The sequence below is a fragment of the Bos taurus genome, chromosome 3, assembly GCF_002263795.3.
Source record: "Bos taurus isolate L1 Dominette 01449 registration number 42190680 breed Hereford chromosome 3, ARS-UCD2.0, whole genome shotgun sequence".
Taxonomy (NCBI): Eukaryota; Metazoa; Chordata; class Mammalia; order Artiodactyla; family Bovidae; genus Bos; species Bos taurus.
In genome coordinates, this window is record NC_037330.1 from 28,831,358 (window position 1) to 28,857,232 (window position 25,875).

Genomic DNA, 25,875 nt, shown 5'->3' on the forward strand with positions numbered 1-25,875 from the left:
TGTTCATTGGTAGGACTGATGCTGAAGCTGAAAGTCCAATACTTTGGCCACCTCATGTGAAGAATTGACTCGTTGGAAAAGACCCTGATGCTGGGAGGGATTGGGGGCAGGAGGAGAAGGGGACGACAGAGGATGACATGGCTGGATGGCATCACTGACTCTATGGACATGAGTTTGAGTGAACTCGGGGAGTTGGTGATGGACAGGGAGGCCTGGTGTGCTGTGATTTATGGGGTTGCAAAGAATCGGACATGACTGAGCAACTGAACTGAACTGAAAGTCATATACTTGGGAGTTATCATTGTGTGGATGGCACATGAAGGTGCACATGATGAGTTTGCCCAGGGGAACAAAACCTTATTGAGAAGGGGGTCTAGAGCATATTTCAGAAAGCCCAACTTTGAGTAAGTCTGAGTGCAGCAAAGGGCTAACTTAGTAGACGTGTATTACTCAAACCCTGCTCAGTCAAAAGAAGGGCTTGTTTTTAGAACTAGTCCTTGATTGATTCCTGGGAGATAACCTCTGAGCCCTTGGACTACTCTGCCTAGCAAGAGTCCTAGGTATACATGAGGCCTTGGGCCACACTCTATTACTTTGGCTGAATCAGTGTGATTTATGCTGAATGCCTGTTTTAGCATGCTTGAGGCCTTGGGCTATGATGTATCAGTTTGACCTCTGCCGGTTGGAATTCAAACAGCTGAGGTCAGTTATGTGGGTGATCCCATACCTTATGGGACAAACTCTCCCCCACAGTAAAAACCCTGTATACCAAGGCTTGGGTGAACTTGTCTGTTTGGTAACACTTCACAAAATGTCACAAATCATTGCTGGGAGAATTAGTGCATGCAACTTCATTGGGAGGAGACACCTGGAATTTGTGCTTGTTTTCTTGTGGACTTTTCTCCATGCACCTTTTACCTTTGCTGATTTTAATTTGTTCATTTCACTGTAATATACCATAACCATGAGTATACCAGCTTTTTTGAGTCCTGTGAGTTCTTCTAGTCTGTTCTTAGGGACCCCAACACAGTTTGTAAAAGAAAAACAGCAGTAGAAGAGGTAGAAGAGTGTGGTATCATGAAAACTACGGGAGAAAGTGATTCTAGAAGACAGAATGGTTGAAGATATGAAATCCCACTGAGAAGACAAATAAGGTTAGGAAAAAATACATCTACTGGATTTAAAAAAACATGGAGGTCCTTGATGACCTTAGCAAGAGCTGTTGGAAATGGAAGCCATGCCAGAGATTGAGGAGTAAGTGGGATGTGAGGAAACAGAACTTTAGAAACAAATCTGAAAAACAGATTGCACATTAACTTATCTTCATTTGTAGTGGCAAAAACATCAAGCACAATCTAGTTATTTAATAACCTAATAACTTTTATTTACATCTTAATTTTTTTACAATGGCTATACTTGTTGAATCAGCAATTCTATCTTTAGGAATATTCAGAAAAAATAACTATAGACATGCAAAGTATTATTCATTGCAATGCTTATCACAATATTATTTATAATAGCAAAAATGGAAAATAACCTTATTGTGTGACAGCAGACAGCTAATACGCTACAGTACACTCACATTATGAAGTCTGTTTATTATCTAAATTGGAATGTATCTTACTGGTTGCAAGAAATAATGTGTGTGAAATCACTTTACAAATTGTAAATTGCTGTTTAGATGTTATTTTTATTATTGGGATTAACCATGTGCCTTGAAAGGCTTTAGAAATATAGAAAAGCCAAACAGCTAGAACTTAGAATTCTGTCATTTGTCCCTCTTTTCTTGGTACTCTGTGCACGAGGGCTAAGTCACTTGTCGTATCAGAGTTTTTGCGACCATATGGACTACAGCCAACCTCTGTCCTTGGAATTCTCCAGGTAAGAATACTGGAATGGAATGCTATGCTGCTCTCCAGGGGATCTTCCAAACCCAGGAATCAAATTTACGTCTCTTATGTCTCCTGCATTGGCAGGCAGGTACTTTACCACTAGCACCGCCTGGGAAGACTTTTCTTGGTACTAGCGGTTTTCAAACTCAGAAAACAGAGCACCAGGAAATCAAAGTGCACTTTGCCCAACATCATGAAATGCTGAGAAATAAATTTTATTTTTTCTAAGATTTTTTTTTTTTTTAAGATTTTGTTTTTAATTAAGTCTTATGATGACATAAGTTACAAATGTGTGCTGATGGCATACCTCCTGTACTTTGATCCTTCTAATGAGTTTGCAAAAATATTACAAATCACAATGTACAGGAGTTTCACAGTTTCATGTGTTTTTGAATAGTCGTTTAAAGACCACCCTGAATTATAATTCAGTCTAAGACTGAAAGGATTTACAAGCAAAGTTTAACTTGCTCATATCCTGTCACATCGACTTTTAAAAGCATTTGCTATTATAGGTCATCAATAAAATGTGAAGTGTTAAATATTCTTTGATATCTTACATAAACCACACTAAAATGCCTTTCATTAAGTAAAAGGCAACATTTTATTTTCTTTTTGACTGTACTGCATGGCTTGTGGGATCTTATTAACAGTTCCCTGACCAGGGATTGAATCCAGGCTCTCATCAGTGAGACTGCACAATCCTAGTCACTGGACCACCAGGGAATTCCCAAAAGGCAAAATTTTAGATACAGGGAATTTTGGATTGGCATAGTTAAGACCAAAATGATAAAGAGGACATTGCTACCTATCTCCAGCCCTTTACAGTCTAATGAACAAAAATTGAAATGCAGGTGAATCTTGCTCAATTCTATGAGACACTAAAGGGATTTCCCAGTATTTAAATATTGATTTTATGTTCATATAATCAGTTCTATAAATCTAAATTAAAACCAGTCTCCTATAGGTTTTGAAATGGCATTCAGCATTTCTTTGAAAAGCTGGACATTACCAGTCAAACCTTTAGAAGAGGGAAACAGTGATAGTACTTGTTGAATTGGAATTACTATCAAAATTCAAATTATTATCAAAATTCAGCTGAATATATTAATTTAACCACAGCCAGTCTTATTTAAATCAGGACTGTCCAACAGAAATATTCTAACAGCCATTCACAATCTGAATTCTGGTATATGCGATCGATTTAAATGTTACATGTAAGAGTTGAGATTTGGGTTTTGAAGAAATAAGGCAGTGGGGCAACTACTACTCATTAGAAGCTCTGAGATAGGCTATCAAGTCTGCCCTTTCTGATTTCTTAACTAGCCAAGATTATGTTTGTTCCAGGGATGTACTTCTTGGGATCCTCCAAATACCCTTCTCCGAGGTGATGCCTTTGTTCTTGTTGGCATCAGTGTAAGAGAATCCAGGGGCCTGACCTGTCTTCCATCCAGACCATTCCTGTACTTCCTTTGCTTTTCCATGGTGGAGCACTGGGCATTATTTCTGGACAAAAATTGCCCTTCTCAGCATCACCCATTTAAATTTTGGTCTTTTGACACGTGCATTAGGAAGGTCCTTGTTATGAAACTGAACTTTCTGATAAGTCCAAAGACGTGCTAAACCAAGGTACCTGTGCTTATGCCCCTGTGTTTAGAGAAGTGAACTTTAAATCACAAAATGTCACCTTTATATCCTCTAGTCTCACCCACTCATGATTGTAAGCATGGTGCATTAACAGAAATGCCCCAAATCTTAACTGCAGTTCAGCATTCCTCTGCTGGTCTTTGTGAATTGCTTCCAATCCTGCTGACAACCAAGGCTGCTCTGTCCAAGAGTGGTAGAACCGGCCATTGCAAACCTTCATGGTACTCTTGGGCTACTCTGTCTCATTGCTGCCAACCTCTTGTACCCAGCTCATGAATTATGCCCTCACCATGGCTCACTCCCAGTGCTCTTTCTCTTTTCTGGATAGCTGGAAAGTTCTTTGCTCTTCTGGTTACCAGCAACATCGCAGTTTCCTCCACAGCCAGAGCTACTAGGCACTGATTGAATCTCTCATTTCAGAACTGTGTTTTTCTTACAATGTTCTTGCAAGGCAGTTGGAGTAAAAGATAGCCAAAGTCAGGGAAATGGTAGGATCCTTATACCCACTGCTCAGTTCAGTCCACGTATGGTTTCTTTTGAGATTTTTCTCTCTGGTACCTTTGTTTCTACCTCCAGTTGCGTTCCCTTCATGAACCTTTGGGTCTACTTTTACATTAATGTTTACCATGTACCAGGTACTGTTGTTCGTTGTTCAGTCACTAAATTGTGTCCCATCTCTTTGCTACCCTATAAACTGCAGCACGCCAGGCTTCCTTGTCCTCCACTATCTCTCGGAGTTTGCTCAAACTGTCCATTGAGTCGGTGATGTCACCCAACCATCTTATCGTCTGTCACCCATTTTTCCTCCTGCCCTCAATCTTGGAGCTTCAGCGTCAGTCCTTGCAGTGAATATTCAGGACTGATTTCCTTTAGGATTGACTGGTTTGGTCTCCTTGCAGTTCAAGGGACTCTCAAGAGTCTTCTCCACTACCACAGTTTGAAAGCATCAATTCTTCAGCACTCAGCCCTCTTTATGATCTGACTCTCATTTATATATGTATATATGTATACATACACATATACACACTTTTTTTTTAATGTAGTGACTTAAGTCAATAAAATGTGATACAGGACTATATCTCTTCCTAGTAATGTTATATACATCTATGTCTATACAAACTAAAAAAAAACCCACTACCAGTCATCTCATTAAGAGACATTCCCAATTAACATTTTACTTTTCATGTTTATTATTATTTAATGAAGTGGAACACTTTTGATTATGTACTTTTTAAATGGATGATGCTTGTTAAACCACCTGTTTACCTTTCCACTGGGTAGATTTAAAATTAATGTGACAACTGAAAAACGTTAGTAATGCAAAATGTCAGAAATGGCAGTCTCTGCAACTACTTACACTCTTGATGAAAATTTAAGGATCATCTTAAATTGTTTGAGGTGAGAAAGCAGTTTTTCCAAGTTCTTTTCCAAGACACAAAAGTTTAGCATGTTGAAAGCCATCATCTCTGTATGTGACCGGCTCCTTTAATTTTTTAATCTCTTCAACTTCTCTTTGTCTCTGTCAAGTCACTCCAGTCACACAGACTGTAACAAGCCAAGAATCTGTCTATCTCAGGCCCTTTGTACTTACTGCTTTTCCTGATTAGAACACTCTTCTGCAAGAGAACCAAAGCTTGATCAACAGAGGACTTCCCCAATCATCTCTAATCTGAAATCTTTTTTCCCCTTCATAGCTTTTATCATTCCCTGTATATATTTACGTCACTCTTCCCACAGACTGCAAACTCCTTGAAAGTCAAGGGTCTCCTTTGTTTCCTGCTGCAATCCTAGCATCTCTAAAACATTACCTGTCACACAGTAAGAGGTCACTGTTTTGAACAAATAAATGAAAAATGTTTCGAGGTGGCTTATTTTAAGAACTTAAACCAGCTCAAGAATAACATTTCTTGGGAACACTGTCTGAAGAGGAAAGTACTTCATGATCTGAACATTAAAACAGCCATAGTACTTGTTTCCCAAATAAAGACAACCCTTCCTGAAAGCTGCTATTACCTACACTTGTTAGGGCATTTGCGACTCAACTCACGCCCGGACACTAAGTGGGACTCTGGAGACATAATATTGGTTAGAGCGTGACTTCTCAAACTGACGCCCATCAGTCAGTCAAAGCGCTTTCAACATTCATCAGCTCTCCCCCACTTCCTGATGCAGGTCTGGGGTGTGGTCCTGGCACATCTCCGCTCTGAAAAAGCCTCAGTTGATTGGTTTCCTGATGCGTAGCAACGGCAGAGAAACAATCACCTTAAAAAGCTAAAAATAGCGGTTAAAGAGTTTTTTTTTTTCTTCACCGAGTTTTTTCAGCCTATTTCTGGTGCGCCGCCAGTTAAAAACAAAAATCCTCCCTTTACTGCTCCCGAGAGATACAATCATCCAAAGGAACGCGGCCAATTAAAGCACAGAGACCCAGGAGGCCTGGGAGTCTAACCCCGCGCGGAGGGGGGTTTCCGCGGAGATGCGCCCACCCTGGGAACCGCGCCACCCGAGAGTCGCTCGCTCCGCGGGAAACAGTCCCGGCCTTCCACCCTTTCCCACTTTTCCCCGTATAGTGGCCGCGTCCGAGCTCTTAACCACCCGCGACTAAAGGTAGTTCAACGTCAACAGTCTCTGGCTTTAAAAGCTCACTGTGAACGGAACTGCAGCGGGGCGGAATCTTACGTGCGGGCCCCAGAGGTCGGGAGGGGCAACCTGGACGGCTGCGCGCCCGCGCCCGGAGTTCCCGCCTCCCTCCGGAGGACGTCCGTGCGTACGTGCGCGCGCCGTGCCCGCCCTCCAGCAACCGCGCGACGCGAGGCTGGGGTGCCGCGTGCGCGCGCGCTCTCGTTCGTTCTCTAGCCTGCTCGTTCTCGGCGGCCGCTCTCGCTGCGGCTGCGGCTGGGGCTGGGGGCGGCGGCGGCGGCGGGCGGCGCGGGGCGGTCCGGCGGGTTCAAAGAGGAAAACATGGCGGAAAACAAAGGCGGCGGCGAGGCTGAGAGCGGCGGCGGGGGCAGCAGTAGCGCGCCGGTAACTGCCGGAGCCGCCGGGCTCGCGGCGCAGGAGGCGGAGCCGCCTCTCGCGGCGGTGCTGGTGGAGGAGGAGGAGGAGGAAGGCGGCAGGGCCGGCGCGGAGAGCGGCGCGGCCGGGCCCGACGACGGGGGGGTGGCCGCGGCCTCCTCGGGCTCGGCCCCGGCTGCCTCAGCCCCTGCAGCCTCAATGGGCCCTGGAGTTCCCGGGGGGGCGGTATCGACGCCAGCCCCAGCTCCGGCCTCGGCTCCTGCTCCGGGTCCCTCGGCGGGGCCGCCTCCTGGACCGCCAGCCTCGCTCCTGGACACCTGCGCCGTGTGTCAGCAGAGCCTGCAGAGCCGGCGTGAGGCGGAGCCCAAGCTGTTGCCCTGTCTTCACTCCTTCTGCCTGCGCTGCCTGCCTGAGCCCGAGCGCCAACTCAACGTGCCCATCCCGGGGGGCAGCAACGGCGACATCCAGCAAGGTGAGCGGGAGGCCCGGCCCGAGGTCTGGGCCGAAGGGGTTTGCTGTGCTGAGGGGGATCTGGGGTCCTCTGAGAGTACTTGGGCGCGGGGCTGCTCGGACCGGCGTGATCCTGAGGAGTCTCAGAGGTGAAAGACACGGCTCCTGGGACAGTTTTCAGAGAAGCTGAACCTCCAGAGAGACGCGGAGGGTGAAGGGAGGGGTGCCGGCTGCGAGAGGCTGGGGGAGGGGACGCCGGCTGCAGGGGAGGTTCGTGGTGTGCAGATACGGGCCAGGAAGGCGTGGACTCAAGCCGAGCGCAGGTTCGGGAGCTGATGGAACGGATTGTGAACGAAGAGGGTGTCTGGGAATCCGCCTGTGAGAAGCGTTTTCAAGGGAGGGCCCAGCCCCGAGAGGTGTTGAGGAGGGAGTAGGTAAGAGAGAAGGGCAGTGGGGATGAATTGCCTTGAGGGGAGACCTGTTCTAAGCTAGGGGAAAGAAGAACTGGGAAGGTTAAAGGGCATTGGAGAATTTGGGGCTAAGAAAAGGCGTCTGGTAGAAAGTAACTTTAGGATGACATTGAGAAGAAGGAACTCTAGAGACAAAGTCGTTGTGTGGGGCCTGTATGGCTAGGGAAAAGACCTTAGGTTTAGGGGTAAAGGAGAACTGACCTTTGAAGGGAATTGGGTGTTAGGGAGAGTTGGGATGAATTTTAATTCTTGGACATTAATGGACCTTTACTGTTTCGGATACCGTGCTACGATTGGATAAAATACTCAGTGAGGAGCCGGTTCACTGACCACCATAGGGGAAACAGACGTATGAGATACAGCAGTGGAGGTGGATACAGTGGTTGTGGCATAGTCAAGAGAAGGTCAGGAAAACTTCACTGAAGAGCAGTCCTTGAGTAGGTTTCTTGAAGGGTGAGTAGGTCACTGAGTTGTAGAGTTTTCAGAACACAGGGCACCTTATACATTCCTGGGACGGATCAGGTCATCCCTGGAGATTAAGTTGGTTTGATGGGCTGAGTAGGTAAGAGGTCACAATCCCTTACCTGAAGCTCTTGGGACCAGGTGTATTTTAGAGGTCAGAATACTTTGAAAAATTTTTTTTTCCTGCTGAGGTCTTCAATACTCCAGCGGGGTCTGGGTTAACAATTCATTATTAAGTATTAATGTTTCTGTAGTGAGGCATATGAATATCACTAATGGGATAGAGAAATAACCCCCTACAGTTCAGGGTGGGTTTTGTTGCAGACTCATGGAAAAAACTTTAAAATTTCAAAGCTTTTGAAGTTTGGGGCTGAAGGTAAGGGATTGTCGACCTGTACTAAAGGGTTTTGGATTCATCCTGTAGACTGTATCCTGGTACATTGTAGATAGACTAAAGGGAGTCCCTCACAGACTTTTATTTTTTAATATTTATTTATCCTGCAGGGGTCTTCCTTGCAGCATGCGGGGTCTTTTAGTTGTGGCATGTGGGATCTAGTTCCCTGACCAGGGATCAAACCTGGGCCTCCTGCATTGGGAGTGCCTTGTCTTAGCCACTGGACCACCAGGGAAGTCTCCTCACAGATGTTTGTATTAGGATAAAAGGATGACATTTGTGATCTAGAAAGATTGCTTGGGGGCACATTGAAAGGTAAGGGAAGAAAAAACCTGAGGCTGGACTAGTTAGGAAAATTCTGGCAGTAATCTAGGAGAGAAACTAGCCCGTAAAGGACTGTTGTCAGGTATTGAAGAAGAAAGTGTTTTGTTATGGGGGAAAGGTATGGACTTCTGGAGAAAACGTTTTTCTTGGATGCCTACTTGGTCACTTCTTGCTTGTGAGTTGGACAGATTAATTTTACAAGGACAAAAATGATCTACCTGATAAAGTTATTGATAGAATGAAGTGACTTAACAAAATGACTAGTACATAGTGCTAGTACATATAACAAAGTGACTAGTACATGGTAGTTATTAGTGAAGTGGCAGCTAGTTTATCATTGATGGTAACTAATTGTAAGTAGCACTGAGAATGGAGATGAGGGGCCAATTGAGATTGATGTGAGAGAGACACAGGTGTCTAGGCCATGTTCCAGGTTTCTTGTTTGGTGGGTGGCAGTGCTGTTAATGCAAAATCAGATAATTCAGGCACAGAAACAGGTGTGTGTATGTGTGTGTGTGTTGTGTGTTTTGGAGGGAGGAAGTAATGATCGCAGTTTTGGATTTGAAGTATTATTGAGACCTGCAGGTAAGAATGTTAAAAGTGAGGGTTTAATTGATGGAGAAGATACTAAATGATACTGGGTATAGGGAGGGTGGATAATGGGTGTGTAACTAACTGCTGAGGGCCTCATGAGTATAGTTAAGACTTGTGAGATTCAGTGTTCTTGTGGGAACCTGGATTAGGTGAGAGATTTAGAGGGGATACAAGATGAAAATTGTGTGTGATTGATGTGGCTGAGGGACTGAGGTTATGAAATTAGTTCTGTTTTATTTATGCAGGACAGAGACTCATTGTGTGTAAATATCCTCTTCACTTCGTCATCCTTTGTTTTTGAACTAGGAGAAGTAAGTAGACGAGACTAAATACTGTCAGTCTTTAGATAGTGTTGCTTTCTAACCAGTATCTGGAACAAATTAAGTCTGGAAGCCACCATGTTTTTAGGCAGCAGAGTCTAGAAAATAACTTAATATTACCTCCTGTGTGTATCTTTTTGTGTGTGTGTGTGTGTGTGTAATAAAGTTTTATTAAAGTATAAATAGAGATAGAGATAGAGAAAGCTTCTGACATAGGCATCAGAAGGGGGCAGAAAGAGTACCCCCCTGCTAGTCTTCAGCTGGATGTTATATAGTCACTGCTGCTGCTAAGTCGCTTCAGTCGTGTCCGACTCTCTGCGACCCCAGAGACGGCAGCCCACCAGGCTCCCCCATCCCTGGGATTCTCCAAGCAAGAACACTGGAGTGGGTTGCCATTTCCTTCTCCACTGTGTGTATCTTTTGCTTTGCCTTTTTAAAAAAATCAAACTTGCTGTCTGGAAGGAACACTGGATTGAAGTTGGGGAACATAGTTCTGCCCTTTGTTTTCTGGTTCCCTCAGGTTCATCATGTTTCTGTCCTTCAGTTTCTCTATCTCTAAAATTTAGCTTATAGTTCTTCACTTATATCTCATTAAATCAAATTAAGTAATGAAAGTGAAAATACTTTCTTAATCTGTGAAATGCTTTGCAATTGTATTATTGAACAGCCTGTGATTCTGTCTCTGGTCTGGATAGGCATGGTTGGTAGTTTGATTTACTGTCTTAAGTGGTTCCGAAGCAATGACATTACCCTCCCTTCTAATGGCCTTGTTTTCCTCCTTTTCTAACACACCAAAGTTATTCAAACCCTTTAGCTGTTCCTTTTTAGATCCATCATTCTCCAAGTGTGGTTTCTGGACTAGCAGCATCAACATTATTTGCACTCTTGTTAGGAATGGGCCCCTCTCAAGACCATCTAACCAGAAATAATTTTCAGTAAGTCCACTGTTCTTAGGTGAAGGGCTACTCACTTCAAATTTTGCCTGTGCAGAAAGACCTCCTGACTTTTATTTTTTTTAAGGCTTTATTTTTAAAGAGCAATTTTAGGTTTACAGCAATATTAAGTGAGATACAGAAAGATAAGGAAATTTCCCATATAACTCTACCCTCCCAGACCTAAATAGTATCTCCCATTATCAACATCCTCCACTAGAGTGGTACATTTTTGAGAGTTGACTGCCCTACATTGTAATCACTCAGAGTCCACAGTTTGTGGTAGGGTTTCACTCTTGTTGTACATTCTGAGGGTTTGAGCAAATGTAGTATAATAACATGGATTTGTCATAATATCATACATAGTATTTTCAGTGCCCTGAAAACTCTGTGTCTGGTTGCTCTTTAAAGTACTGTTAATTGGCTGTCCCATATCTGATGGGGGTTTTGGAACCAATCCCTTGAGATTACTAAGGGAAAATTGTAGTCTTCCAGGTCGCTCTTTGACATATTACCTTTATTTCTTCATTGCACAGATAAAATCCAAAATGTTTTCTTGTTTTTGTTTACTTGTTTGTTCCTTGTTTCCCACTGGAATGTTGTAGAGTGAATGCTCAATAAGTAGATTTTGGATGAATAAGAATCATATGGAGAGCTTTTTAAAATACCATTTTGGGAGTTTAAGAGATTGTTTCAGTTTAATTGGGGATGACACTGGGAATGTGAATTTTTAATAAGTATCTTATTAATTCTGATTCTGGAACCTTTCACACTTTGAGAGGCATGGATTTAAATATTTTGAGGAGAAAAACTGATTTATGTGCTTTTGGAGTATTTGGAAAATCAAAATAGATAATATTTGTTGAATCTCAATAGTGAGCTTTTTAAAGTGCTTTTGTGTTTATTTTTTTTAGGTTTCTTTCAGGTTGAGTCAGAATAGGTATCAATAGTGGGTATGTCAGTAGTGGGAGAAATATCAATAACCTCAGATATGCAGATGACACCACCCTTATGGCAGAAAGTGAGGAGGAACTAAAAAGTCTCTTGATGAAAGTGAAAGAGGAGAGTGAAAAAGTTGACTTAAAGCTCAACATTCAGAAAACTAAGATCATGGCATCTGGTCCCATCACTTTATGGGAAATAGATGGGGAAACAGTGGAAACAGTGTCAGATTTTTTTGGGCTCCAAAATCACTGCAGATGGTGACTGCAGCCATGAAATTAAAAGACGCTTACTCCTTGGAAGGAAAGTTATGACCAACCTAGATAGCATATTCAAAAGCAGAGACATTACTTTGCCAATGAAGGTCTATCTAGTCAAGGCTATGGTTTTTCCAGTGGTCATGTATGGATGTGAGAGTTGGACTGTGAAGAAAGCTGAGCGCCGAAGAATTGATGCTGTGGTGTTGGAGAAGACTCTTGAGAGTCCCTTGGACTGCAAGGAGATCCAACCAGTCCATTCTAAAGGAGATCAGTCCTGAGTGTTCTTTGGAAGGAAAGATGCTAAAGCTGAAACTCCAGTACTTTGGCCACATCATGTGAGGAGTTGACTCGTTGGAAAAGACTCTGATGCTGGGAGGGATTGGGGGCAGGAGGAGAAAGGGACGACAGAGGATGAGATGGCTGGATAGCGTCACCAACTCGATGGACATGAGTATGAGTGAACTTGGGGAGTTGGTGATGGACAGGGAGGCCTGGCGTACTGCAATTCATGGGGTCGCAAAGAGTCAGACACGACTGAGTGACTGAACTGAACTATGTGCAAATCTAATAATGTATCAATAAAAGTACAAATATGTATTGATGCATCTGAATAGCCTCTCAGATGAACTCTTGAAGGAGTTGAGACTTTTGTAGTAGGGCATAGACAGCATGGTGATGTGGATGAAGATCTGATTTGGGAGTAACCTGGATTAGGTGCTGCTATTAGTTTACTGTGTAGCTTTGGGCGGGTCAGCTAGACAGCCTCTCCAGGTCTGCAATATGAAGTTGAGTTCTTATCCAGTAAAATTCTGATTCTGTTATTGTTTTTAATGCTAACTTTTCACGTCTACATAAGTTTAATATACTTACCTTTTGTGGGGAATAATGGAAGAATCAACATGGGAAAATGATTCTGTTTACGAATCTTCAACTTTTTGTGAAGTCTGAGATGGCAACATCCATGTTGTAAGTGAGAGAGAATACCTCTGGATATAGTGTGAAGAGCTCTTCCTGAAAATGGTTTTATCACTGAGCATGGGCTTCCCAGGGGGTTCTAGTGGTAAAGAACCCTCCTGCCAATGCAGGAGACATAAGAGACATGGATTTGATCCCTGGGTCAGTAACATCCCCTGGAGGAGGAAATGGCAACCCACTCCAGTATTCGTTCTTGCCTGGAGAATCCCATGAACACAGGAGCCTGGCGGGCTGTAGTCCATAGGGTCGCAGAGTTGGACACCACTGGAGTGACCTAGCACAGCAGGTGGTGGACCACTAGGGGAGCCTTCCATTAGAGCTCTTGGAAGTTCTTTCCCCAGCAGTATGTGTAATAAATGACAGTTGGCTAGTTATGGGTGTGGCTTATCTGGGAATTTTTTTTAGGCCCTACTTGAGTTTTTGAATGATAATATAGTCATCAGCAATCAGTCATTAAAGATGTACCAAACAAAAGCACTTTAACAACTTCTAGCATTGTGGTTGGTTAAATGTACACAATTCAGGAGTCAGAATGCAGTCAGAATGCCGGCATTTATTTTTGAGCTCTATTATTTACTACTTGAATGACTGTGGGTTTGTTACTTAGCATCTGTAAATTGAGAAGAATAATAATACCTGTTTCATAGTATTATTGTGAGGCTTAAATGGATTAATACACTGTAAATTGCTTCATATAGTGCCCAGCACCTGGTAAGCCCCCAATTAATTGTACTGCTCTTATTTCTGTTGACTTCCAGTTGTCCCCCATTGCTTTTGTGATTACTTCTGTCTCACGATAAGCAGAAAGAAGAGGCAGGAAGGCAAATTGTTGGTGTTTTTCTGACATTTGATGAAATAGACCACGCCTGACAGTGATTTGCATTCCAGATTTCTCCAGCTGCCTAAAACTTGGGTAAATTGATATTCTAAATCCGGAGTCTTTACCATGTCTAATATCTCTACACCAAAAGTTTTAGTTAGGAAAGTCTAATTGCTTTTCATTTCCTTATATATACTCCTCAAAACAGACACTAAATAAGAATAATAACTTAAAAAGTTTCTCAGAGTTGGTCTACGAAACTGAGTTGGGGGGAGGTGACAGTGGGGAGAGGATTGTCTCTGACACACTTTTAGCTGTTGGCAAAGTTGAAACTGTTTTCCTTATAACACTGATTCATTATTTGCCTTATTCACTGTTCTGATGTTTGTATTAATAATAGGATATCAGTGATGGATAAAATTGCTTGGCACCTTAGCAGGAATTAAGATAGTACCTCCATACCCCTCTTAAAAGTTATTCTATCTCTACCATCACATACTTAGAGTAAAACTACCGCCACCAACAAAAAAAAATCACGTTAGTTTTATGTCCTTGAAGTAGTAAAAATTTAAAAATCTTGATCCTTAATATTGTGTGTGATAAAATGTGATAATGTAGAGTGCTTCTGCAGACTGAAGTGCGGTAAGACAAATATTCATGCAGTTGTTTGAATTCCAAGCTGGATTAGCTGCTTTTTTCCTTGGAAAATAATTTTTACTTGAAAGAATGATTAACAAACTATGGTGTGGATATTTGGCAGCCATTTTCTTAAAAATGAATGAACTGAGCTCTGTCACTTTCAGGAAAACAACTGTTGTTTTATGTTCCCAGTGATAAAAATTGAGCTTTTAAATGAAAATTAGGATTTTGGGAAACTTGTATATTATCAATATTTAAAGGCTTTTCTGATAAGGCTGGTAGTGATACTAACTTTTTTTTTTTCGATACTGTACAATGAAATGTCAACATTTGGAAGATCTACATAGTGAGCCAACATTTTCCAAATGACCAATGCATGATATTACAAAATCATACATAGAAGAAAGTTTCAAAAGTGCAAAATAGACCAATAGATTTTAACTTAAGGGAGCAGTAAAAGTTCGTCACTGTGGTAAATTTCACATTGCAACTGATGTTTAAGAAATAAATAAAAACTCTGCGATTTTCGAATATATTAAAGAAGAGTATCCACAGATTGTCTGAAAAGACTATTAAAATATTCTTCCCTTTTCTTAAAATGGTTGTATGAGGCCAACTTTTCCTTATATTCTTCAAACAAAACAACCTCTCACAACAGGTTAAATGCAAAAACTGTATTCAGACATCTATTAAACTGGATATTCAAGAGATTTTAAAAAATATGAATCAGTGTCACTCTTTACTAAACTTTTTGTTTTGTTTTGGAAATTATTTCTGATAAATATTTTACTTCAGCATTCTGTATGTTTATTTTTAAATGAATTAATAAAATATTTTAATGAAACATTATTATTAACAATCATTTATTGTTAGTCAGCTATACCCTGATACAAAATGTTTTTGGTGTTAAAAATAAATGAAGATTTTAACTGGAAATAGAACTGCCATATGACCCAGTGCATGCCACTGCTGGGCATACCACACTGAGAAAACCAGAATTAAAAGAGACACGTGTACCCCAATGTTCATTGCAGCACTGTTTACAATAGCTAGGACATGGAAGCAAGCTAGATGTCCAGTGGCAGATGAATGGATGATAAAGCTGTAGTACATAAACACAATGCAGTGTTACTCAGCTAGTAAAAAGAACGGATTTGAGTCCGTTCTAATGAGGTGGATGAAACTGGAGCCTATTATACAGAGTGAAGTAAGTCAGAAAGAAAAACACCAATACAGTAGATTAATGCATATATATGGAATTTAGAAAGATGGTAACGACTGCCCTATATGCAAGACAGCAAAAGAGACACATATAAAGAACAGACTTTTGGACTCTGTGGGAGAAGATGAGGGTGGAATGATTTGAGAGAATAGCATTGAAACATGTGTATTACCATATGTGAAATAGAGGACTAGTCCAAGTTTAATGTATGAAACAGGGCACTCAAAGCCAGTGTACTGGGAAAACCCAGAGGGATGGGATGGGGAGGAAGGTGGGAGGGAGGTTGGGGGCGGGTGGGGAAACATGTGCAACTGTGGCTGATTCATGTCAATGTATGGCAAAAACCACCAGAATATTGTAATTAGCCACCTATTTAAAAAAATTAAAAAATAAATAAAAATTAAAAAATGATATTAAATAAGATATTTAAAAATCCCCAGTTTTTCTAACAATACAGTACATATTGATGGATAAAACCCATCTAAACATTTTTAATTTCTCAATGATTTGAGCGTAAGAGGGATTCTGAGAACAAAAAGTTTGAGACTTGCTTCTTTAAAGGCACTATAACAAAGTGATAATGTAGCGTCATTAGAAAGAGTGTCAGACCGTGGAATAGTGGAAGACAGCAGATTCATATGTTTATAGGCCTTCATTTTGGGGTACCCATCACAGTTCATAAAGAGCTTCTCCCCAAAAGAATATAAAGAGGAAAAGAGTAATGAGTTATTAAGTAAATAGCTTTTGTAAATAGCTTGCTATGGATCTATTAATTTTGTTTTTTCCTATTTATGACTGGTCAACTGAGTTCTATCATTTTATTTTTCAGAGGACAAGTTCTGAGGTTGGGCTCATGGTGTTGAATACATTAATTTTGTCTTCTCTGTGGTCACAGATTATATCACCTTCTTCCCTACCCTGCTTCTATAATGAACATCAGTCCCAAGGGGGAGTGGGAAAAAACAAGGATGAATGAACATAAATGCACCATTTTTAGAAAAATATTTAAAATCTATATCTTAATGATGTGTAAATAGCATAAATTATGTGGTACCAGGGAAAAATACTTTTTGAATGCTTGTTACGTGCAGTTTGTTATTGCTTCTGTGAATAACATGTCCATATGTCTATTTCTCTTTAGTTTGCTAACATTTTAGAAAAATTTTTGATTCATAAGAATTCTTGGTGAGTTCTATATACTGATACTTTGTTGGTTATGTAAATTGAAGGTTTATGGCTTGGTGTGATAGGCAACCTCTAAGATGGCCCCAGTGTTCTCTTTAGTATCTATACCCTTCTTTAGTCTTTGCTCACAGTGCTTGTTTGGGTGACCAACAGAATATAGCAGAATTAACAGTGACTTCTGAGGCTTCATTAAAGGTATACAGCTTTTCCCTTATCCTTTGGATTCCTTGTTCTCAGTGAAAACAAGCTGTCACTCTAACAGTTCTGAAAAGAACTGGGGTCTGCTAGCATCCAGGACCAACTTGCCAGCCATGTAAATGAGCCACTTTGGAGGTGGATCTTCCAACGTGATCAGGCTTTAGATAACTGCATCCCGGCTGACATCTGACTGCAGTCTCATTAGAGCATAGAGAGAACCACTTGCCATATCACTCCCAGATTCCTGACTCAAAGAAAGTGAAAGATAATGAAATTGTTTTACTCCGCTAAGTTTTGGGATAATTTGTTACACAACAATAAACTAGTATACCAGACTTTTTCTTTTTAGAAAGCTGTGGAGAGGGAAATGGCAACCCACTCCAGTATTCTTGCCTGGAGATTTCCATGGACAGAGAAGCCTGGCGAGCTACAGTCCAGAGGGTCACAAAGAGTCGAACTCGACTGAGCGACTAACACTTAGAAAGCTGTCTTTGGATAGATGAGAGGTTTTTGAAAAGTCAGTTTCCCCCCTTTTTTCTACCTTTAGTGCTTTTCATAAAGCTACAGTAAACCTTGCTATACATTAATTTCATCCCCTCCATATATACCTTGTTCATCTTAAAGATTATCTTGACTGATCTAGACTTTCAGCTCTTACGTTAGAATCATCTTATGAAAGTTCATTTTAAAAACTTGTCTGTATTTATGTTGGAATTGCTTTGAATATATAGATTAATTTGGGAAAAAATGCTATCTTTACAGTATGGTGTCTGCCTGTTCAGAAATATTATATGCTTTTCAATTTGCTTAAATCTTTTGTTTTTGAATATTAATATAGTTTTTTCCCCTAGAAAAGTCTTAAACATCCTTTATGAGTTGTTCTTATATACTTACTTTGTTTTTACTATAAATGTTTCCCTTGAATTATATTTAACTGTGTTTGCTTTGTTTTTCTTGTTTTTCATTTTACTTTTTAAATATCTGAAGTGTACTGATTTCATGTTTATATTGAAATAATTCCATCTGATAATTCCATTATCTGAAGTTCCTGAAGTCCTGTTTTACTATTACTTGCTTCTGCTTGTTGGAGATTATGGTAGAGGGTGTCTTCCAGTGTTTCATAGTTTTGGATTTTGAGCATAGATATACTAGGGTTTTAATTATGAATCCTGCCAGACCTGGTTTTTGGTAGAAAGTCTCCAAACAGTAAAAAAGAGCCTTTGCTTCTGTCTGGTGCCACCATTGAAAAGTCACTGAAGTGAATTTTTAGTTTGGTGTTTATTAGAACCTGCAAATGTTGATTTAGAGTTTTTATAGGCTGACTTGTATTTGGAACTTCTCAGAAGAAAACGTATTCCGTCACTCTGAAGTCAGAGAGTGGCAGTTTTTCCCTGTGCCGTTGGTCTGATTTGAAGTTTGACTCTTGATTATTTGTTAGGTGCTCTTCTGAGGATGTGATGCTTCAGGCCTCCCTTATGCAGAGGCTTGGTTCTCATTACGTAGGCTTCCCTATTCTTTGTTTACTCCCTTGTTTGTACATCCCAAGAAAGAATAAGAATAAAGTTTCTGAGCCTTTGCATTTTTCAAGTTCTCTTTATTCTTCTATTTCAATGATAGCTTTGATATAGAATTCTAGGTTAAATTTTTTTCCTCAGAATTTTAAGTTGTCTCTTCCAGTATTTTCAAGTAGACAGTGTTGCTGATGCTAGTTTGATTTTGCTCCTTTGTATGACCCCTATTAGATTTCGTTTTATTTATTTCCTCTTGGCACTTTTCAGTATTTCTTCATCTTTTTCTGAAATACAGTGATGTGTCTCTTTTTTTCCTTTCATTGATTTTAAAAGTTCACTGTGCTTTCCCTGTTTTGTACTATTCATTTATAGTGAAAATAGGTTTAAACTCAAAAAAAGTTTTTTTGTAAGGACTCTCTCCATGCATTTCCCCTTAAAGCTCCCCTCCCCTCACTTTTTTTGGAGCTGTTACTATTTGAATGTTTGCATTACTGGGTTCAGGCCGTCACCTACCGCTTTCCTTCTCCTTTTTTTTTTGGCCACTCTCCATAGGTTGTGGAATCTTAGTTTTCCAACCAGGAATTGAACCCAGGCTCTGCACAGTAAAAGCATTGAGTCTTAACCACTGGTTACTCAGTTGACATTTTGAAAGCTTTCCTTGACTTTATTTTTAATCTTCTTTTTTCCTTTTTATATTGATCTCTTTTTGTCTCAGAGGGGCTTCCTCATACAGTGAATAGTCCTTGGTTCTCTTCTACTGGATTGGCCAAAAAGTTCCTTTAGTTTTTTAAAGTAAAAATTTAAGACATATTTTTCATTTTTACCAAGAACTTCATTGAACAGCATATTGCCCGTTTTGCTCCAGTACATTGTATTTTTCAGGCAACTTCATAATTCCATCTTCCCAAAACTTTTATCTTTCTGAGCAAAGAACTGTTCCAGGTACCTTTTACAGTCTTCCAGAGAATTGAAATTTTTTCCATTAAGAGAATTTTGTAAAGACCAAAATAAATGGACATCTGATGGTGGAGTGTCTGGTAAATACAGCAGATGAATCAGAACTTCCCAGTCAAGCTGTAACAGTTTTTGCCTGGTCATCAAAGAAGCATGTGGTCTTGCATTATTCTGATGAAAGAGTATGTGTTTTCTGTTAACTAATTCTGGATGGATGCCTTTTGTTACGTGCTGCCTTGAGTTGGTCTAAATAGGAGCAGTACCAGTTGGAATTAATTGTTTGGCTTTTCAGAAGGAGTTCATCATAGAGAACTGTTTTCCAATTCCACCATATACACATAATCACCTTCTTTGGATGAAGAGCAGCTTTGTTGTGGTTGGTGGTAGCTTGTTTCATTTGTCCCACAGTCTCTTCCATTGCACATTGTCGTACAGTATCCACTTGTCATCACCTATCACAATTGGTTTTAAAAATGGAACATTTTTATTACCTTTAAGCAGACAATTGCATGTGGAAATACGGTCAAGAAGGTTTTTTTTTTTCACTTAACTTACGTGGAATCCTAGCATCAAAACAATTTAACATAACCAAGCTGGTACAGATGATTTTTCAGTGCTTGATTTGGCTATTTTGAGTATGTTGGTTAGCTCCTGTGTGGTATAATGTTGATTGTTCTCAGTTAATGTCTTGATTTAATCTCTGTCAACTTCAACTGGTCTACCTGACCATGGAGCGTGGTCCAGCAAGAAATCTCCAGCACAAAACTTTATAAACTACTTTGACACATTCAATTCTCATAGTACCTTCTCCATACACTGCACAAATCTTTTCTTACACTTCAGTTGTGTTTTTACTTTTCTTGAAATAGTAAAGCATTATATGCTGAAAATGTTGCTTTTATCTTCCGTTTTCAATATTAAAATGGCTACACAAAAATTCACCATTTTAATAAGCTTTTTTTAATGCACATTAATAAGACAGCTGTCGCGACACAATCTGACAAAATTATTTTAAATGAAATTAAAGACAACTAAGCATGCTCCCAGAACCATCTTACAGAAAAAAAACAAACGGACTTTTTGGGCCACTCAATATTTGAGTGAGGCAATAAAATTCTGATTGGAAGTTCAGTGCTTATTAATTATTTGGTCTCACTGTAGATAAAGGATTGACAAAACACTACCCATGGACCACATCTAGACTGCTGGCTGGTATTTAACGACTTGTGATTTTTTATATTTTTAAATCATTGAACAAAAATCAAAAGAATATTTTGTGATGTGAAAATTTTATGTCTTTGTGAGTTACACTTTTGGAGTACAGTTATGCCCATTTGTTAATGCGTATGACTGCTTTCATGCTGCAGTGGCAGAATGAGTAGTTGTGACAGGTTGGTGTGGTTTTCATTACTTTGTGCTGCTTTTTGGTGTACTACAAATTGCAGTGATGCAGTTATAACTTGATAGGCACATGTGTAAGTGTAGCATGATATTTGCAAAAGTTTCAGTTATCCATGCATACCTGTCTTTTCAAACAAGAAAAAAGTGGATTTCAAATGTCACACTTTTAAGGGACACACTTTAAGGGACTTTCAAGGGAATGTGGGTTATTTTGTTTTGAATTAGATGGCAAGGTATTTATTATGCATTTTTACTATAGCTCTGCTAAAAGAGTACAACATATGTGTATAATACCAAACTTAAGTACTGGACACGATATTCCCAATTCCTAGGAAAGCAATGGGCAGAGAATTAGAAACTTTAGAATGAAATATTTCATCATGGCAGAATTTCTTAAAATAACGAAACCAAAATTTTTAAACTTTCAAATATAGTTCAGAAGTAGACATTAATCATGGCTAAAATTCACAGCTTTCACTTTTGTTGGTTGGGGGTGATGATCTCCCTTCTCATGTGTATGAGATGACTGACTTTGGCTCTTAATGCTTTTGACTGTAATCCAGGCTGTCTTAATATTGATCCAGTTTTCTCTTTCTCTGTTTTCTAGCCCCTATTTTGTCATATGGTTTGAAGGTAGGATATCTGAATTAGTAACAGCAGGATAGAATTAGATATGGGTAAGTTTATTTGAATCTGACTAAACTTCATGTACCTTATCTGTAAAATAACATCAGCTTCAGGTTAAATTTTTTCATGTTATTTGCTTATAAGAAATCTCTCAAATACTATTCTCAATTTTTTTTTAAAATAAACAAACCCACTGAGGTAGAAAGATAAAATTTTACCTAACTGTGGCTCTCCCAAAAGGAGGTTAATAGACCAGCTTCGAATAGGTGCCTTTAGAGGCCAGGCAGGTAACAAGTGTAAGACTTATGGAGTATCAAAGGTTGCCTTACCTAAAAGCAGTAAAATTTAGACTTAAAAAATACTCCTTCCTGGCCAGATAATATCTGATTATCAGTTTTCTCCCTTTGCCCTTATTCAGAATCTGATTAGTCACTTTTATTTGAGTTGGGCATATTAACAATTTATAAGTAGTTTGATATCATAGTTTTAAAAGCTTAACCACTTATGTAAACTTTTTCTTTTAGAGTGTCTCAGTAAGTGATATTGTAATATTTTAATAAGAATTAAGCATTATTAGAATGATTAGTATTATTTTTACTGTTTAGTTAGATAAGAAAATGCGAGAAAAATTTCAAAGTATGAATAGTCAAATTGGTAGATTGATTGAAATGCAAGTTCAGTTGATTAGCAAGTTCACAGAAGTCTAACTGGTGGTATAGATGCCTTCAGAACTTCACTAATTCTGTACCAAGCCATGTTGTAATATACATCTGAAATTTACCTACCTGTTCTTCCTACTTCTGAAAACACTCAAGATTTTACATGTTAAAAAGGGAGTTAAATGAATGGGTTCTCAGCTGATGTGTAATAGCAGTATATTACACTCGAGCAATTCACAGGTCTACTGCCAAATTCTGAACAGCATGAAATTAATTTTAATTACAGTGGCACATTTGATGTCTGTTTGATCTACTGTTGAGTCCAATGGGTCATTTAATGTGGCATGATGAAACTTGGGAAAAAGGCAATCTCATGTTGAAAAGTTGTTTGAAAACTTTGTCTTTTAGTAGAGAGCATTGTCAAGTAGTAATCAGTTTTGCTTATAGAGTAGTTTGTGATGGGGACTAAAATAATTGGTTTATTTTTAATGATATGTAGTTTTTAAGTAAATGTTCTATTGAAATATATATAAAGGTGTAAAGATCTAAAGCATGTAGTTTAGTCAGTATGCATAAAGTAAACACACTTGTAAATTCAACAACCAGAATGAGAAAGTACGTTATTACCCTATAGGCCTGTACTCTTTGAGTCTCCTTCCAGTTATTATATACAACCTGTGAACCTGACTTCTGACAACATAGGTTAATATGCCTGTTTTAAATTTTTATTTATTTATTTATTTGGCTGTGCTGGGTCTTCATTGCTGGAGGGGCTGTTTTCTACTTGTAGTGCAAGGGCTTGTCTTGTTACAGAGCGTGGACTGCAGGGCTTCAGCAGTTATGGCACATGAGCTCAGCAGTTGCAGCTCCTGGTTTCCAGAGTACAGACTCAGTAGTTGTGGAGTAGTAGTAGTAGTAGGCCTAGTTGCTCCTCAGCCTGTGGGATCCTCCTGCGCCAGGGATCGAACCTGTCTTTCCTGCATTGGCAGACAGATTCTTTACCACTGAGTCACCAGGGGAACCCCCAAGTTTTATTTAAACGGAACCGTACAATATGTACTGGTCTGTGACTGACTGCTTTTGTTCAGCATTATGAGATTATTCACATTGCTTTTGATTGTAGTTTGTTCATTGTCTCCACAGCATTCATTGTATTAATGTACTAAAATTTATCCATTCATGTATTGGTGGACATTTGAGTTGTTTATAGTGTGTTTTACTATTATGAATATGTTTATTTAACATGTCTCTTGGGGAAAATATGCACACATTCTGTTGTTTACATCCTTATTTTAGAGTGGACTTGCCGATAAGTTGCGCGTGAGTTCAGCTTTGCTGGATAATGCCAAATAGTTTTCTTAAATGGTTATATCAAGTTATACTTCTACCAGTAGTGTTTGAGATTTTTAATTGCTTTGTATTCTTACTAATACTTGATATTATCTGTCTTTGACATTTTAGCCGGTAACCACATCTTGGGGTTTCACATCTGTGGATTCAACCAACTACAGACAGAAAATACTCAGAAAAAAATTTTCAGAGTTATAAAGAGCAGAGCCACCCTGGCAACTATTTACATAGCATTTACGTCGTGTTAGGTATTATATGTAATCTAAAGATGATTTTAAAGTGTATAGAAGAAAAAAGTTATAGAAGGTTGTATGTAAGTTATATATAAATATTATTTCATTTTATGTAAGGATTTTGCTATCTACAGGGATCCTGGAACCATTCCCCCATGAATACTGGGCAGTGACTGTTTATGTGCATCCTTATGCCTGTACCAAATTGTCTTGCTTATTATAGTTTTGTAGTAAGATTTAAAGTTGGTAGTAAGTCTCCATCTTTGTTCTTTTTTGAGATTATTTTAGTTATTCTATTATAGGTCCCTTGATTTTCTATGTGAGTTTTAGTGTTGGCCTGTTGATGTCTACAAAAAAGCCAGCTGGGAATTTGATAGAAATTATGTTGAATTTGTAAGCCAGTTCTCAGGAGTATTGCCATCTTAACATGATTCATGAACTTAGGATATCTTTATATTTATAGGCATACCTTGCTTTGTTGTGCTTTGCAGGTGCTGTGTTTTTCACAAATGCAAGTTTTATGGTAACTGCATCAAGCAAATCAGCGCCATTTTTCGAACAGCATTTGCTCACTACATGTATCTGTCACATTTTGGTAACTCTTGCAATATTTCAAACCCTCCATCAGCAAAAAGATTACATCTTGTTGAAGGCTCAGATGATGATTAACATTTTTTAATTGTAAAGTAGTTTTAAGTTAAGGTATGTGTATATATATTGGAGAAGGCAATGGCAACCGACTCCAGAACTCTTACCTGGAAAATCCCATGGGTGGAGGAGCCTGGTAGGCTGCAGTCCTTGGGGTCGCTAAGAGTCGGACACGACTGAGCAACTTCACTTTCATGCATTGGAGAAGGAAATGACAGCCCACTCCAGTGTTCTTGCCTGGAGAATCCCAGGGACGGGGGAGCCTGGTGGGCTGCCGTCTGTGGGGTCGCACAGAGTTGGACACGACTGAAGCGACTTAACAGCAGCATATATATCTTTTTGTACACAATGCTGTTGCACACTTACCAGATTACAGTATTGTATAAGTGTAACTTACATGCACTGGGAAACCAAAAAATTTGTGTGACTTGCTTTATTGTGAAACTCAATTTATTGTGATGGTCTGGAACCAAACCCACAGTATCTCCAAGGTATGCCTGTATTTAGGAATTCTCTAATTTCTTTCAACAGTATTTTACGGGTTTCGGAATATAGGTTTTACATGTTAAGAAATTTATTTCTAAGTAGTTTGCCCTTGAACATTGTCGTGGTTGGAATGCCAACCTTCTGAGCAGGCAAAGCAAAAATCTGTGTATAATTTACAGTCATTTCTCTGTATATACAGTTTGGTTCTTCCATACCTATGATTCTGCATCCACAGATAAAACCAGCCATGAATTGTGTGATACTATAATATTAAAAAGTGAAGTTGCTCAGTTGTGTCCTACTCTTTGCAACCCTATGGACTGTAGGCTGCCAGGCTCCTCCATCCGTGGGATTTTCCGGCAAGAATACTGGAGTGGGTTGCCATTTCCTTCTCCAGGGGATCTTCCCAACCTAGGGATTGAATCTGGGACTCCCGCACTTCAGGTAGACTCTCTACCGTCTGAACCACCAGGGAAGCCCACTGTAGTATGTACTATTGGAAACTATCGATGTATAGGTATACCTGTGCCGTTCAAACCCATGCTGTTCAGGGTCAACTGTATTGTATTCTTTCTAATGCTATTATAAATGAAAATATCTTCTTAATTTCATTTTTTTGAGTTGTCTATTACTTCATATTCATTATTTACTGCATAAAAATACAATTGAGTTTTATACATTAGTCTTTCATTCTTCATTATATTCTGGGGACTAGGAAGTACTTTAATTAGTATAGCCATTATCTTACTGTTGCTGTTTGTATGATATCTTTTCTTACCTTCCATTGTTGTTCCATTGCTTAGTCCTGTCTGACTCTTTGAATCTATTTGTGTATTTGAATATAAATTGTATCTTTTGTAGACAGTATGTAGTTGGGTCTTATTTTTGGTTTTATTTTTAATCCAGCCTAACAATTGCTGTCTTTTGGTTGGCTTGTTTATACTATTTACACTTAATGTTACTGTTGATATAGTTGGACTTGTGTCTGCCATTTTGCTTTTTCTTTTCTTTATATATCACATAACCTTTGTTCTTTCATTTTTTCATTTCTGCCTTCTTTTGTAATGCTTATCGCCCCAACCCCCAGGACTGCCAATTGTTTGTTTGTTTAGTGACTTGACTGGATCATTTTAACGAAGTCAAGTTTATATTCCACTTCAAAAGAGCTGGACTTATCACGGGAACATTTCATGGAAGGATGGGCACAATAAAGGACAGAAACAGTAAGGACCTAACAGAAGCAAAAGAGTTTAAGAAGAGGTGGCAAGAAA

The 25,875-nt window shown here is 39.5% G+C and overlaps 1 protein-coding gene across 3 annotated transcripts in view; it reads left to right on the top strand.

The window, feature by feature from the left end:
• Nucleotides 1-6,380: 6,380 nt before the first annotated feature.
• Nucleotides 6,381-25,875, top strand: part of TRIM33 (tripartite motif containing 33) — a 144,061-nt gene continuing 124,566 nt past the window's right edge. For 2 of the 3 annotated variants that reach the window (XM_005204040.5, XM_059884670.1), the window contains exon 1: nt 6,381-7,020. In XM_005204040.5, the coding sequence (XP_005204097.1) occupies nt 6,495-7,020 (526 nt within the window). In that variant the 5' untranslated portion in view covers nt 6,381-6,494. The remainder of the gene's footprint in view (nt 7,021-25,875) is intronic. The other variant, NM_001206018.1, reaches the window with a different exon arrangement.